The sequence below is a fragment of the Sugiyamaella lignohabitans genome, chromosome C, assembly GCF_001640025.1.
Source record: "Sugiyamaella lignohabitans strain CBS 10342 chromosome C, complete sequence".
In the NCBI taxonomy this organism is placed as follows: Eukaryota; Fungi; Ascomycota; class Dipodascomycetes; order Dipodascales; family Trichomonascaceae; genus Sugiyamaella; species Sugiyamaella lignohabitans.
The window spans coordinates 28,222-44,978 of NC_031671.1; the positions used below are offsets into that span (position 1 = coordinate 28,222).

Sequence of the window (16,757 nt, forward strand, 5' to 3'; positions counted from 1 at the left end):
TGGATGGAGTCTTAAAAAATATAGATTTTTAGACTCAAGGTTGTTACAATTATTGCCAGCATGAGAACATGTGACTAAACGACCCAGTCTTCGGAAGTACATATATACTGTGAGCACGAGCACTCTCTAAGAACAATCTGTTTATACAAACTTGACCCTGCCAGCTTTACTAACAGGGATGTACTGCAAAATCTCAAAATCTCGTCAAAATCAAACTTTGAGACTTTTCCGGGTCATCAGTCAATATCCTTCAATAGCCGTCCGTATATATCGTTCATGCAGATGATCGACACATGAATTCTGCCGAGGCTGCGGCATCCGCGTCCCGGCGAGATCATTAGTAAATACCCCACACACAACTTGATTGCATGTTATCCAGACAGTTTCGGTTCAATACTGTCAGATTTTGTACGACTGATTCGAGTTACGAGGTATAAATAATTCTATCATGTCTCAGCTGTTTTCATCGTCAGATAGTTGTGGTCCGGTTAACCCGCTACAGAATCTGGGAAAACATACAGGCCCAACAAACTCATCTCAACATGAACGATTTGTAAGAGAGAACTCAGCAGGCCCATCTTCATTTCGGTCGACTCCATCTCCTTCTTTGGTTAACGGTACTAATACCGACTTCCAAGCATTTGCATCGAGAGGATCTCCCTCTCAAAGTGGATTCAATTTCCACCCGGGCCAGGGCCAGGCAGCCAGTCAAGTTCCTGGTCAGTTACCTGGTCAGTTGCCTGTCCAGTTGGCGAGAAATGGTGCTCCACTAGATCAACGGAATATAGGGTTTCAAGCACCTCAGACCACTTCATCAGACTGGGCATCAGAATTCTCAAAACTTTCTGTTGGATCTCGGCCGAGCCAGGATCTGAGAATGGCCACATCCCCCCTATCGATGACAGCGGCTTCAAGCTCTTACCAGCAATATCAACCACAACAACCGATGTTACGGTCTGATCTAATGTACTACCAAACATCTGCATCGGTTTCACAACAACCAGAACATCATCAAATTCATAAATTAAATGAAGAACAAGCTTCATTTGAAAATGCTTTTGCGGAAGTGGAACGGTCCTTGAACTCGGAGTCAATCAGTCAGCAAGATACAACTATACAGAAAGAAACTGAACAAGTCGAGTCATTACAAAAAGTTAACAATACAGAGCTGTCTGGTGTAGCCCAAGACATTATAAACTCCATAAATGAATCGTCACAGTCAACGAACTCTTCCACAGCTTCGAAGATGAAGAGCAGTAATTTTATGGCTCTCATGGATCAACTTAGCAAGAAGAATGTTGTTTTAGAAGGTACTAAGTTTGTTGATGGCGTTTCTGGAGCAGAGATCTCTGCGGATCAGCTTGCTAGACAAGAAGACACTGCAAACTATAAAGAGCCGTCACTCCCTGAACATCTTCAACCTCAAAACATGTCTAAAGCCCCGCAAATCCCTCTACAAGATCCATTTTCGTTCATAAATCAGCTGAATATCGATCCTTCCAAATCAACGCCTTTTGAGCTTGCCCAACTTATGAGCCCAGGGGTGGCTTTAAGTGATTGGGAAGAGAAATATGAAGAGGACCCCGATTGGACGCAATAGGATCTATTGCGCTGCCGGAGGTTTTACATCTAGCAGTGTATATATTTATTTAGCATTGAACATATCATGATCATCTCTATAACGTTAATAAGGCTCATAGACAGAATGTCTCTATGTTACAACAACTACAACAAGATTGTCCAGCAAATCTGGTTTTTTTTTGGTTCCTGTAGGTTCAGACATTCTGATTCCAGCACGTCAAAAATACGTGAATTATGTAAATAAATAACCTCAACTTAATTTAAGAAATAAACTAAGCTATGCTGAAATAAGATCTCTATTCGCATTTAATAAAGCGGCCGTCTCTCTTCAGGCACATTGCTGCTATCATGGTGATATGGTTGATAACTCATTTCCACATCTCGACCTGGTTTATAGTCTCCATCGTTTCCTACAAAACCATAACTATAGTCATCATAATCTCTTTGTGACCTGTTTTCATTGATATCACGATTGAACTGTGGTTGTGGGGGCTGATATGGCATACTATTTGCGTAATAGCCTCCTTGATTATATAACGGCTGTGGATACGATTGTTGTGTTTGTTTGTACCCACCATTTCGTCTCGATAAAGCTGCCGCTTCCAAACAGCAACAACAGCAAAAAGCAGCACATATTCCAACACCAGCACATAGACATCGAAATACTCCAATGAGAAGCCATATTAATACAAATGCCGCAATTACAATTCCTACAATCGCGATAACTTTACACACTGTATTATGCATACAAGAATCCCACGACTTGAACGCGCTACCAGAAAATGTGTTGTGAACACTATCGACCAGTTGTGAATCATCTCTCTTGGAGATTAGTGAATTTGCAAAGTCCCTTGGGCAAAAATCCCTTGACTGAAGTAGCGAATACAGAAACATTTGTCTTTTGAGTTCCTGTTCTATTTTCTAAGTTCTATCTCTTCTTTTTCTGAATCAAAAACTCTAAAACACAGATTTTCACTAAAAAGTACAATGCTGCTTTTATATCAAAATTGACGATAATGATCTGTTCGTATTCCAGTTCATATCTTGTCTCTTTTGGGATATTACCCCTGGCGAGCTTATTTATAGATTGACATGAGGCTGTTAAGTGGCTTAGATTGCATTGTGCTGCGGCTGCTCGTGGTTCAAATACGGTAGGATGTTCATGTGAGTAACAGATGGCTATTCAAAAATAGTCCAGTGGAGAGAAAATAGTCTGTCACATTGCCAAGTAACAGCAGAACTAATTTTAGGAGAATCTCAACGACTGCGCCAATGTTGGCTAATAATATCAACAGCAGGAGATAAAACGACGAAATCAAAATGTAGCCCTTACCCTTATCTCGCTGATAACTTGGAGTGCCTTAACAAGATTAACACGATTTTGTGGTCAAACAAACAGCATGGTGACGGTGTCTCCAAATCTCTTGGATGAGTTGATAGAAAAGTACCTAAGTATACTCAGTGAATATGAGCAAGCTCAAAAGCAATTGGCTTCTGAATTCTCAGAAGTAAGTTTAGTGTGCGGAATTTAGTTAGCGGACCAGCACTAACAGAACATAGGGCTTTTTAAATCTGGCCAAAGCAAACCAGACTACTCCTCTAAATACTCGATATGGCCAGGATATGTATGACGATAGGCTTTCTGCCACGTCGTTAACGAAGTAAGTTTGAAACTATTGGACATATTTCGAGAACTGCTATTCTAACATGAATCAGAGTTGAGAACTCACATCTCTCAGTCGACATTCAAACCACGTTTAAAAAGGGTGATAAAAGTGATATAAAACATAGCGACCCGATCACCATGTTTGGTATTTTAGTACCATCTAGCTTAAGAATAGCTCAGAAAAACTTCCGGTCTGGTCTAGCAAGCTCGATAAAAGTGATCAACCTACAAAAAGAGCTACTAAGTATTGAGAGCAAGATCGAAAGTACCAGGAAAGAGCTTGAAAACTTGGATCCTTGAAGATTGTTCCATCTGAACACCTGTAAATAGATAATTGCATAATTGAATAATAAATATATATGTTACATAGTCACTTCATACGCATCAACTGTGCATACTTTGGGATTTTTCCAGATTGACTTTTTCCCTTGCAACTTCCAAAATCAACTCGTCACACTTTTTCAATAACTCCTCACGTTCTGTGAGAACGTCGGCCTTTTCATTATTCACCTGTTTCAATTCCTCCTCTAAACTTCGAACCCTAGCCATCTGTTCCTGTTCGCTGATGCCTATACCGGGTAGACTGTCGATAAGAACCTCAATCTGCTGAGACTTCAAAATCATATCACGGGCTAGTTCTGTCATATCGCTTCTAAACTTTTCAGGGTCGTCTGGAACGTAACCAGCATCCGTGATCTTCGGCTCTCCTGCTACCGGCTCAAAGTCATGATGGCGACTCACATGATTAAGTGACGAATAGAATTGCGTCAGCAGCTGACATCGTTAGTTCTGACCCTGCACACCATATTCTTAACAAGAACTTACCTGATCTATACACGTCTGCAGCTGTGTCAGTCTGTCAGTCATATTATAAACACTTCCTCAACCCGCGACCTGTCATGTGAGAACTTCACGAAGTCTACAATAGTTAGCGACATTTGAATCTCTGCGGCTCACGCTTTTTAGCCGCACGTGACTTGAGCCACGGAACTGAACCTTTCGGCCGTGGTTCTGCCTCCGGCGGCTGGGGCTCCGCCCCAGACCCTGGTTGCTCCTGCTTCGCAGGAGTTGGCGGGGTTTTCACTAGTGTAGTTCTAGACAGAGTTCATCTCGCAAGTGTAGAAGTTCATGTAAATTCATTAATCATAGCAAAAGAAATAAATATAGTCGATATATAAATTAATCAAAACCAGGTAAGTTCCGATGTCGCATGAGGCCCGGACATATGTCTCTCCTCCTCCTCTTCCTCAACGTCGTGAAGGTCGGACTTACTTGCGTAAATGCGTAGGTTTTGGATTGATGACTCCAAGGACAAATCATGACGCACACCAGCATTTGTGGCAATTGAAGTGCTAGATAGAAGCGGAGAGGGCAATAACACAGACCGTCTTACTCCGTTCTCATGAGCTGTGTTACTTGGAGTCGAAGCAGCGGAAATCGCTGACGACGAGGAAACAGGCGAAGAACTTCCATTCATGTACCCATGCCAGAAAGATTCTTGGGATGCGTGGGGACGACGAGCTGGCTTCGAGGTGGCAGTCGTCGAAGGCGTGGATGGAACAGACGTAACATTCAAAGAGTCTGAATCTCCCATGTTGTTAAGTAACCAACGCTGCTGCTCGACGAAATCAGAACTAGGAGTAGTCCATGATCCAAATGAGTCAACAGACTGCTTAGCAAGCAATTGCTGTTGCTGGTCTTGTTGTTGGAACAAGTGGCCTACTGATCGAGTTCCGTCTTTAGAATAAGAAAGTGGTCTTTGGCGAGGTGGGATAGATGGCGTACTGACAACAGCAGCTTCAGACTGATCCACATCATCAATCGCAGGTGTAGAGGCAGCTGTTTGAACGGTATTTGTAGAGCTTACAGAGGTGACACTTGATGCTTGAGTCGTAGAAACAGAGATAGAAGAGCCTGAAGAGTTTTCTCGAAGGTGTGCTCTTTGTAAGCGACGCTGAGGAGACTTGTGGCCAAAGGACAAACGTTTCTCAGCTACCGAGCCCGATCGACTCAGTTCAGCAGTAACAGGATTTTCGGGATCAAGATGACTGTAGTGAACGAAATTGGTGGGTCCAGAGATCAAATCTTTTGACACACTTCGCGTATGCTTTGGTGATGGTGGAGGTGAGGCAAAAAAACTTTTCAATAATTTAGAGGCCGAGGAAGAACTGGTTTTGGTAGTGTCCTTATTTGTGATAGTAACAACACTAGCAGTACTATTGGAATGTTTATGCTTCGAAGCAGTTGTAGGTGGATTTCCAGAGGGCTGCAAATTCGGAGGCACTTTCATTCCAGCTCTTGAGGGTGATCTCAAGGGTGATTTTAAGGGGGAGGTTGGACAGGTAGATAAGGTAGCAGTGGAACCACTTGAGGAAACCAAGGATGGTGATGATACAAGAGTAGGGCCATGAATAGACAAAGTACTTCGTGTACGATCTGGAGATGGACTAGAATTAGAGCCAGCTGCCAAGATAGGATCGCTAATTTGTAGAGATCCTGCTGTCATTGAACGTTTGCGAGAAGTGAACATACGAGAGAAACCAAGTGAATTTGAGCTCTTATGGGTTGGGATGTGCTGTTGGCTCTTCTGAGGCGATATACTTTTAGAACTGGAGCTGTGACCCAAAGAATAGATTGTGGGAAGCTTATTGGTGTTCCCTGCTGCGCTAGATAGAGCACTCATGCTTGCTGAAGTTGGGATACTCTTCTCACGACGTAATTTCCCACCTAAACTTTTACGACGAAGATTGGATTTCTTATCATCATCTTCATCATCATCGTCAAGCCAGACATCACGCATTGGTGGCAGGTTTCCAGGATTAGTCAGTGACGTACGCGAACCAATCTGTACCAAAGAGTTCTTGGACTGTAATGAAGACCTACGAATGAATTCAGCATCATATGATGCAGGCGTACTCGGTGAGGTAGAAGCAGTCGAAGAAACAGATGTAGCAGGTGGAGGAAATGAATAATCTTGAGAATAAGTGGGGTTTGCAACTTGACTCTGAAAAGATGATAATTGTGGAGATACAACAGATCCAGTCGAAGTACTGGTAGTAGGAACGGAACCGGAAGTAGTAGCTCTTTTGAGTTTTCTAGGACTGGAAAGCTGTCTTTTCAAACTAGGCTCTCTAAAAGATACGGGTGATGATGGGGAAGGAGTGGATGGCGAGGTTGATGTGGGGGTTAAAGTAGATGCAGAAGTAAGTAAGGAAGCAATAGAGTTAGAAGTTGATGCAGAAGAATATGATGCAGTGGTAAAATTTGAAGTCGAGCTTACAGTTGAACCGTTACCGTCGTGAGAATCATCATTTGAACCAGATGGCAGGTATACAGGAGACGCAGATTGTTGAAACTTGGCGAAATTTCGATTTAAATCAGACGAGATGTTAGCTTGACTGTAGCTTTGACTTTGGGAACCAGAACCATGAGAATGGCCTAAAGACAGTCCATTTCTCAGTGCATAAGCAGATTCAACAGATTCCATTCCTGAAACTTGGGAATTGGACCTGATATGTTTGGTCTGAAGCCTTGACAATTTTGCAGGAGCAGTGTCGTTACGTAAAGACTGAGATCTGCGAAGCGAAGCAGGAGTTGCAGCTATAGAATTTAAAGCAATAGGAGAGGCAGACCTCGAAGGAGGGTCAAACTGAAAAGAGGCCGGTCGATTATAAGAGTCTGGTGATAAAGGGTGAGGATTCCGGATTTGATCCATATTGGTCATCGGTCCATATATATACAGCAACGAAGTATCGAAACAAGGACTTGGGTAATTTTTTGTACGCCGCCTGAATATTTGTCAAAAAATATTATTAGATCTTAGATCACACTATTCCTTGATAGTAGTCGATGTATAGCAAGATCACACTTATACATCACCCCCCTGCCTTGTCGCGCGTAAAGAAAAGTGCGTTAGCTGGTTTGCTTGGTTATTCACGAGCCGATCGGTGAGAGTGCTTATAGGCGTGTTTGGCAGACGTCTAGCTATAATGTCAGATTAACACTGCAGAACTTGCAGAGATCGCTACTTTTGCTATTGATTAGTTAGTATAATTAATAAAATCACAAAAAAGCCACCAACATCGTGACATGAATAACTCGTTAATAAATGTGGTGAGAGTGCAGCAGCGATATATCTATATATATCTGCAGATAATAGTACAGCAAACTCCAGTGCATGTTTAGGCAGGGGTACATAGACATACCAGTGGAATCCTCGAATCACACTGGAAAGGTTGACAAACAGAAACAGAAAGTAAAACTTGAATCCATCACAGCCGTCACCTGTCACATAGATCTTCGCAATAAATATATCATCATAAATGAAATAACTGAATCATTCTGAATCAAGTTATCCGCAAATAAAAAAACCGCTTTTCTCTTATGTCATGATAAAAAAAAACTTACCAGCAAATCCAACGAAATCAGTAACGGTCTAGCAGCTGCTGAACCAAAGTTACCAATAAAACAAAACCAGGCTTCAACGAGATGCACAAACGATATCCAAACTAAAAAAAAAAAACCCAACCAGCTGGTCCAGTAATAAGTAATCAAAGCTAAAGGAGATCCTTGGACGGAGTCGTCAACTGACTGTAAATCACCACGAAGATACCAATAGACCGGTCGAAAACAGAACTAGTTAGTATTTGTTTACTAGGATTACTCGACACTAATAAACAAGGAGTCAAAGTACCAAGCAGTCGCGTCGCTGTGGGACAAATAATATTGATTCACACCGGAAACACAAAACAAGGGTAAGTGATTCTATCTAGTGGATACAATAATTATTATATACACGTTAAAAGCACCACCAGTCAGTTGTACTAGGTAGAATATATGCCTGCCTATTCAGGAAGATATTGTTCGCATATATCACCTACCCACTCAGTTCGAGCATGAAACTTTTTGGCTCACACTTTGGCTCACACTGACCGGTGCATCCTGCCGGATGTTTCTTTTTTTTGCAGGTGTGAAATTTGTTTTTTCACGCCAGGTTTTTTTTTGTGTGAAGCGGCGGCGTCTGGACAAAAAAGAAATCTTGACGCGGTTCAGTAGTCAATCCAACTGCACCTGAACTAGCGGAACGCCCCTAACCTTGATGGGTGAATTTAGGGACGTGTGCCGACAGGGCGTATCTGCTGAGAAGAGAGGTCAGGAGACAGCGAACTGAGCAAGAGACGAAAGAAAGGGACACAGAAGGAGAAGAAGAGACAGGTGTGAAACGGTCAAGAGAGCTGCAACATTGCTACCATCTACCGTAAGCTCGTCCAAAAACGAACTCATCCGAAATGACCGTTGAACAGCCAATGCCCTCGGCACCAAAGCAGCAGCTGGAAAAACCAAGTTAGCGGGGTGGGTTGTGGGGTACACGTCCTGATGAGGGGCAGATCTGACCACAGACCTCGCTTGAGGGGGTCTGCCTCCGGCGGCTGGGGCTCTGCCCCAGACCCCGTGGCTCCTCTCGCTCCGCTCGAGTCGTTACGTGGGGATGCCCTCGCAAACTCCTGCGAAGCAGGAGCAACCAGGGTCTGGGGCGGAGCCCCAGCCGCCGGAGGCAGACCCCCTTCACGAGTCAGATATAACTGAAGACGACGAGTCGCGAGAGCCGAATTCGGCAGTAATTCAAGTGGTACCTCAACGCTAGTCAGCAATTCATTGTCGTCATCAGTGTAAAACTAACTAACCAATTGACGGAGTTATTACGTGAAACGACGGTAACCGACGGACGGACAGAGTCATGTCACTTGTCCTGACGGTCCGTCGATACCGAGTTCCAGCTAGACTGTAGATCAGCAGAGAATCTCTGGCAGGATAATTATTAGAATTACTTCGCTAATTAACCGTATCCAGACTCACGCGTGGGCCAGAGCTCTGGAATAGCAAGTGACTATCGTCAGGTCCAACCTCCTCACTCAAATACAGTTAGATATTATCCATCTACTTCCCTCGGTCTGAAATACATGACGAAGATACTGATCCAGACTGATAGTGGAAACTGCAAGTCCCCCCGCCAACTGGACCCCACTTTGCACCCCACTACCGCCGCCCCACTAGCCTATCACTTCACCCTCACTAACGAACTAGCTACTACCCCGCATCTTCAACTCTATTGTTAATCCCAGAACGTAAGTCGGTGGTCAATAAGTTCCGGTTCATTTGTAATGGTAAAAAAAATGAGAGAATAAAAAAATAAATAAAACAAGTGGTGTATCAGTCCGAGCTGGGACTAGTAAGCCCGATAGAAGACGAGAAGTTCAGGCACTCGACAGGCAATTGTTTGATTTAGGTCGCAGACTGGCGGCCTGCTCCGCGTCAGCACATAACTCCGACCGACACTACCGATATACTTTGGCAGTACACCGGAAATGGCAGGTTGGCAGACTCGCTAAACAACTCTAACCAATGGCTGCGGTGGACGTGACTTCTTAGTCAAGTACTTTTGGCTTTTTGTGCTGTTTAAAGTTTACTTTGTAACCTTATTACTGGCCCTTACTGTCTGCCTACTTGTCTGTACTGCGCACTAGCCTGTGCAGCAGTCAGCAGCTGGTGCCCTATAGAGTGGTCTGCCGTGGTAACCTTATCGATAATAATGACAAGATACGTCCTCCCTTCATCCACCCAGATCGTAGCAATTTAATTATCAAGTCTCTCACAATAATAATAATAATACTTCTACCTACGAGGCGAACATATTTTATTCCGGGGGATCTCATTTTCACCAGATCCAGCAGCACCCACTTACCCTAAGCGTCGAAAAGCCGTTTCTGAGATTCTCCAGCCGCCAATGCATGCTGCAGCGATCTGATCTAAATGAAATATTTTTTATTTTCATTTCACGCACCTGCAAGTCGGCTCGTGAGATTTCTTCCCTCCACCACCGTTCCAGCCACCTGCATACTACCACTACTACTGGACCTGCCTCCGGCGGCTGGGGCTCTGCCCCAGACCCCGCTGCTCCTCTCGCTCCGCTCGAGTCGTTGCGTGGGGATCCCCTCGCAAACTCCTGCGAAGCAGGAGCCACGGGGTCTGGGGCGGAGCCCCAGCCGCCGGAGGCACGACTCGCAACAGGTGAGACGGTTGTTTCGAGTTTATCGGGCTGGCAGCTGTAGAAGCAGCTTAATTGGGCTGCGGGTGCGTTGCCGTCGCTACCAGGTGCTGCCAGCAGTCGCTACCAGATTGATATCCAAAAGCTGCACAGGGCACCGTGGCCGTTAGTGTCAGTGATGCTCTATTACCGGACTGAGAGATGTTTGCTTCCACGCTAATGGTTCGAACTGTGTAATGTAAATGTGATACACCTTCGACCTTACATGTATCTGTAGTTCAGGACAACCGAAAAAACGTTGGCAATCTCAAGGTACGATCTGGCCGATCGCATGCTAAACAGTCGATCCTCGGTTCGTCTGTTGAGTTCGACGACTAATTTGGTTCGCTAATTCAAGCTAGTTTTACTGAAATAAAAGCAGTTTGAAACCAAGGCGGCCATTAGCCACTTGCCCCTCCTGAATATCGTTTGCAGCATCAGTATCAAAACACAATCGTACAGAGTTAACCCAATCTGTGTGTCCAGAGGTACGTACGTACCCATCCGCAACCTGTGATTTCTTTCCAACACAATCATAAACATAGTTTAGCCTGATTGGTTTGAGACCTGGTTAAGACCAGTTTGAGATAACGTTCACTCTCGAAAAAGCAAAATAATCTTGCCCAAAACGAGGTTGGGGATAAGACAGCCGACCGGTGGTGTCCAGGTTCGCCAGTTTGTATCTGCTGCAGCAAGCACGTTAACCGGTACCCGTCAAACCGTTACCACGCACTGCTCCAGTTCTAGTCCTGACAGATCAAATGAAAACCACGACAACCAGGTCAAAAGCCAGCTGAATATCATTGAATATCATTGATACCCTCCAACCAATTCTGCCCGTAACACTCTCACGGCTCCAACTGCAGCTCACCAGGTCTGCACTGCAGCCCACCCCCACTGTTTACCAGTGACCATTTCTGGACCGGTCAAGTCTCACTTGTGCAGCTTCCACTGGCGAGACGTCTAAAAACGACCACCGGTCCTGAAAAACGAACTTCCGCGAAACACACATCCACCCATCCCCCCTTCACCAGAATCACCCCTCAACAACCGACCGCAACCCCACCAACCCCCCTCCAAACCACCTGAAACGATCGACCAGATCTCTTTCGATAGATCGCCGCTTCCCCACATCACTAACCACATCAGGACCCCAGGCGATGAGATAAACCGAGGACCCCGGCGGGGCTACCCCGCCCCCACCCCCTGACAGGGCTGCCTCCGGCGGCTGGGGCTCTGCCCCAGACCCCATGGCTCCTCTCGCTACGCTCGAGTCGGGTTCGGGGGGTTGTCCATGTGCCTCCGGCGGCTGGGGCTTTGCCCCAGACCCCACTGCCCCCTCGCTTTGGGTGGGATTTGATCACAGGGCCGTGAACCGACTCGAGCGGAGCGAGAGGAGCCACGGGGTCTGGGGCGGAGCCCCAGCCGCCGGGGGCAGGTGGACCGTCCCCCAAGCCCGACTCGAGGGTAGCGAGAGGAGCCACGGGGTCTGGGGCAGAGCCCCAGCCGCCGGAGGCAGGTGCCGCCCCCAGAGAGAGGTTTAGATTGTATTTTTACAGAGCACCACCGCCCATTTTGCCGAACTGGAAGATGTTGGCGGCGTTGGTGACGCCGTGGCTGGCAGAGGCAGAGGCCGTGGCACCACCAGAGATGGCGTTGAGGATAGCTGCGGAGGCTGCGGCCGCTGCGTTGTTGGTGCCGTTGTTAGACTGTTGGGACGGGTCGTCTTCGAAACCGTCTCCCAGTCCGAAGAGGTAGTTCCGTACTTTGTTGATGTTGGCATCGCCTATCAGACGTTTGATTTCAAAGAAACAGCCGCTGGTCACAAATGCGTCGTTGCCAGCTTGACTGAGCCCTCCAAGAGACGACAGTCCTCCGTTGACTGATGATTGTGGCATGGGAAGTCTTCTTACTTGGAAATCGTCAGCAACTTCTGACAGTTGAGACTTGTTTGATAGCTTGAATGTTTTGGTTATGCATTTCACGTCCCAAACATTGGGGAAGTATGTCCTTAAAGTAGATAAGAAACCTCTTTCTTCAACAGGGACTTCGTTATTTAGCATGATAGATAGAATGTATCCCAGATCATAACCGCTGTGAAAAGTGATCCAGCTGACGGTGTCGTCAAGGGTGAGTCCTGACGTCAGAATCAACTCGCCAAATGCAAATGGGTCTATTCCGTCTGTTTCGTGTTTGGCAAAGTCAATGCCCGACTGCCGTAACAGCTCGACTCCGTCGGCAGAACACATATCTTCGTTGACATTGAACTTGAAATTAAACTGGAAAGTCGATGCAACTCCCACAGGATGATTACCGTATTCATCAGCAAAAGTCAGTCCGATCTGAATCACCTGTAAAATATCTACATTAGACCGCAGAGTTTGGTAGTGGTATTCTGACGTTGATTTAAACGTGCCAATAGGTCTTGCTACAATACCAGGAAATTTACAATCCACTGATATGTATTTGTATCGTTCGACGAGATCTCGAATTGCAGCCATTTGATCTTCTAAATTCCATTTCCACACATTGACAATTGTCGACGATTTCATCGAGCCACCAGCAGCTGCAGCGGATAATCCACCTGCTGCTGCTAAGTTGCCAGTTGGTCCTCCAAGTGCACCTCCAGCACCACCTGTATTAGCTATATTCATCATTCCTCCGGCCAGTCCTAGATTGGGCAGTGATCCATTGAATGCGTTTATATCTGTTGTGTTGTTGTAATTTGACAGTGGACCCCCGCCTGTGGAACTGCTCATAAGACCGTTTCCTAAACCACCTGCTCCAACACCAATATCGGCGCCAGCTCCAACATTTGGAACTCCTCCAAATGCTTGTAAACTGGCAGCAGCCATTTGGTTAATATTCTGATTTCGGGCTTGCATTCTTTGAAACATGAGATTTGGTTGACCCTGAGCTTGTGCTTGAGCTTGAGCTTGTGCCTGTGCCTGTGCTTGTGCTTGAGCCTGAGCCTGTGCTTGTGCTTGAGCCTGTGCTTGAGCTTGAGCCTGAGCCTGAGCCTGTGCTTGTGCCTGTGCCTGTGCTTGTGCTTGAGCTTGAGCTTGAGCTTGAGCCTGAGCATGGGCATGAGCATGAGCTTGAGCCTGGTGAACATGAGCCTGTTGGGCATGAGCATGGGCCTGAGCTTGAGCTTGAGCCTGAGCCTGTGCTTGAGCTTGCGCTTGAGCCTGCAGCATCTGTTGTTGGTCATCCCCATGGTCATCTCTCTGATCTGGAAGCATCTGTTTGTATCCAGCACCCGCGTTTATATACTGTTGCTGCTGAAGCGGCATTACTCCCTGTTGCTGGTGTTGTTGTTGTTGTTGCAACTGATTCTGTGGTTGACCCTGAATCTGGCCTCCCTGGCCCTGTAACATTTGTAACGACATCAATCCAGCATTCGGACCATTAGATCGATTGTTATAATTGCCAGATGCTCTCATCATTCAAGAGCATCACCTGTGACCAATCACCAAATTAACGAATCTATCAGTCAATATATGTACACCCACTCAATCACCGATTCAAAAATATGCTTTTCTAAATATCGTTGTAACACCAATCCACTCAAAAGTCCTGTATTCGCACGACTGGTGCTCTCAAGTTAATTGTTCAATGCTGCTTTATCGGTCAATCTCTACTGTGGTTTTCAACATCAAGTTCACCGCCCTAACCTTAATAGCACGGCTAAGTGGACTTTATAAGGACTGAATCTCGGAGACAGGTGATTCTCGTCCAAATTGACCATAAATTTTCTGTTAGCAGACGTGAAATATCAAAACTTTCCGGAAGCGTAAAAAAGCTACTTTTTTGTATATTTTGAGGGGAATATTGCGTTCTGGCAAGGTCTAAGAGTCATGTAAAGACTGTTACAAGAGAGGATAAGTCAAGTGCAAGCTCACAAAATGAAAAATCCAAATTAGGTTTAAATTCTTGATATTCTCAAAAATTTCGTCTGAGGAACCTATATTTATCAGATGAAAGCCCATGTTCAAAATTGATGCTAAAAATGATCTAGAGTCGTTAGAATGATGCAGAGACACATGATCTTTCTGGTGCATTGACATCGAACCTGCATTTAACGTTCGTTCACCTGCATAATCTCGACTTGCACCATAGTACAAAATTTAGTTCACTGATATAAGAATATATCACGATCAGCCAAAATAGTCTTTCATGTTGAAAGTTGAAGTGTTTCAGGACTTTGATTTGATTTGATTGCTTTGAGTCTAGATAACAAACTATGAAAAGGTTACGGCAACAATGTACACTGTGCCAACATAGATTATTTTCAATCTCATTCTCCAGACAGGCATCTGGAACTCCCTACCGAAATGGAGAAAGAAAAGACGTATCCCCAAGCCGAACTGGACAGAGATCAAAACTTGATCCTGACAGTTCAGTCAGTTTTCCCAAATCAGTCCCACATTTTAATCGAATTCGGGATGTATATCTTCCGACGGATCCTGACCAGAGCCCTGGTATAAGTAAAATCCAGCAGCTGGCATATTCAAGCCTCTTCCGAACGTTTCGCTATCGAGCCAAGCATGAGAAAATGCTTGCCAAAACCCAGAAAACAAACGAAATAATACGATTATCAGATCATTCTGGCCAAGCATCAATACAAGAACTTCGTAAACGCAATCAATCCAGTTCATATAAACGAACTGACGAAGAAATCATTAATCGACTGCCATATGCTCCTCGATCTCCAGAGGGCATCAAATTACAAAACCTAGCCACGAAGCTTCGAAAGAGCGCATTCTATTTAATTATCCAAACCAAACAACAAGATTACCATGACTTTGTAAATCTAAAATTAAAAGCTCTCCTGGACTCAGCCCTCTCAACATCTGCATCCCCTGACATCTCCAACTCTACCAGTCCCACCTCTCCTGCCACTTCAACTGCATCTTCATCCCCTACGAGTAACTCTGTAACAGGAAGAGAGCTCGAGGCCATTTTGTGGTATACTAAACAAGATCTATCCGACGAGGACATCGTCATTTGGGACTACTGGCTCACTAATACTTCAAACCAAGACCCAGATCTGCAGCCACGGCCCGACTGGTCTCAACGGTACCTCGTGGTCGACATTCCAAACCGGTTTGTAACTTCAGAATACATGTCGCATCTCCTCAGCTTCGATCCATCCGAAGCCAGCATCCTATCCGCCTCAGTATCACCCTCCCTTCTCGGTGGATCCTCCGGCCTCGCATCTGCCATCCAGTCAATTGAATCGCCCTGGAAACGACCCTCGTCCGACAAATCAACCATTATCGCCGACGTCCTAAAAACCCTTGCATCTCACAATCTCACCCACAGCATCTTAAGTGTGAACGGCCGTCTCGTGCTGACCCCCGAAGGGGTATAACGGGGCCTGCCTCCGGCGGCTGGGGCGCTGCCCCAGACCCCGTTGTGCTCGCTTCGCGAGCGCTCTTGGGTCTCCCGCTGTTTGAGATCCTGTATGGAATAATCAGGTACTCTAACTCTATCTATATATTTATATCTAATGTCTAATCTTTGAGTGTGGTATTATCAGGCTATTACTTGTTAGTGAAGGAGAGTAGAACAAACTTGTGATGGTACTTACATGCTTGAAAGCCTGGACCATGTACTTTGTGTGACTTCCTCGGGCAAATAGCGTCTTGCGGTTGAGATCCCGAAATTCTATGCTCGTATAAGCCAATGTGCGTCCGAGTTTGTCGCATTTAGCATCCTAATAAGCTCCGTTAGATAGTTCAAACTGATTTGAATGAATAAATTATGATTGATTACCTACCACTAGCACCTTCGAGCCTACACCTCCGCCAGAGGAAAGGAACGTCGAGTTCATATCAACAGTAACGCCAGTCGCAAACAAACCTTTCGAGGCACAAGCCAGGGACCCGCCGATATCAATCAGCGATGCAATACATCCACCATGAAAGCCCCCAAGACGATTCTGATGACCATTAGTATTGAGATCCACCAGTCTCCGGCTACTCAAGTTCGGCTAAAAACTCGTGGCTACTGGTTCACGGAAGTTTGATAGGAAACCAGAGATATGATAGATTTCATGGACCACCAGAAAATAGCCATTTCGTAGCATAATGGTTTAATGAACTTACGACATGACGTTTATCTATTTCAAATTCCATGGTCACCTGCCCTGGAACAGCTTTGGTCACTATAGCCTATCACAGGTTAGCAAGAACACGTCTACAAGTCACAAGCTTTTCATAGCTTTACAGTTGAGACGACTGTTGATGGAAGCTTCTGTTATTGGGGATAAATACCTTCTCAAACATAGCGGCTTCAAGGCCGCCGTTCTTGACCATGTCGGCCCAAACCTATTTCACATGTTAGTTAGTCTCGAGATCACCAATATGAATTCATCCGTGATTGGACCAAATCTTGGAAAAACGTCGCACACTTACCTTTCTC

At 45.4% G+C, this 16,757-nt stretch overlaps 3 protein-coding genes across 3 annotated transcripts; 1 reads left to right on the plus strand and 2 right to left on the minus strand.

Moving 5' to 3' along the window:
- Positions 1-448: 448 nt before the first annotated feature.
- Positions 449-1,600, plus strand: AWJ20_3715 (uncharacterized protein; the record flags this gene model as incomplete). Its single annotated transcript, XM_018880738.1, has 1 exon — positions 449-1,600. One exon carries the CDS (start codon positions 449-451, stop codon positions 1,598-1,600), a length of 1,152 nt encoding a protein of 383 aa, XP_018733398.1.
- Positions 1,601-3,631: 2,031 nt separating this feature from the next.
- On the minus strand, positions 3,632-3,892 carry AWJ20_3716 (uncharacterized protein; the record flags this gene model as incomplete). Its single annotated transcript, XM_018880739.1, has 1 exon — positions 3,632-3,892. One exon carries the CDS (start codon positions 3,890-3,892, stop codon positions 3,632-3,634), a length of 261 nt encoding a protein of 86 aa, XP_018733399.1.
- Positions 3,893-11,884: 7,992 nt separating this feature from the next.
- Positions 11,885-13,777, minus strand: POP2 (CCR4-NOT core DEDD family RNase subunit POP2; the record flags this gene model as incomplete). The annotated part of the gene is made up of 1 exon (XM_018880740.1): positions 11,885-13,777. One exon carries the CDS (start codon positions 13,775-13,777, stop codon positions 11,885-11,887), a length of 1,893 nt encoding a protein of 630 aa, XP_018733400.1.
- Between the last annotated feature and the right edge of the window lie 2,980 nt (positions 13,778-16,757).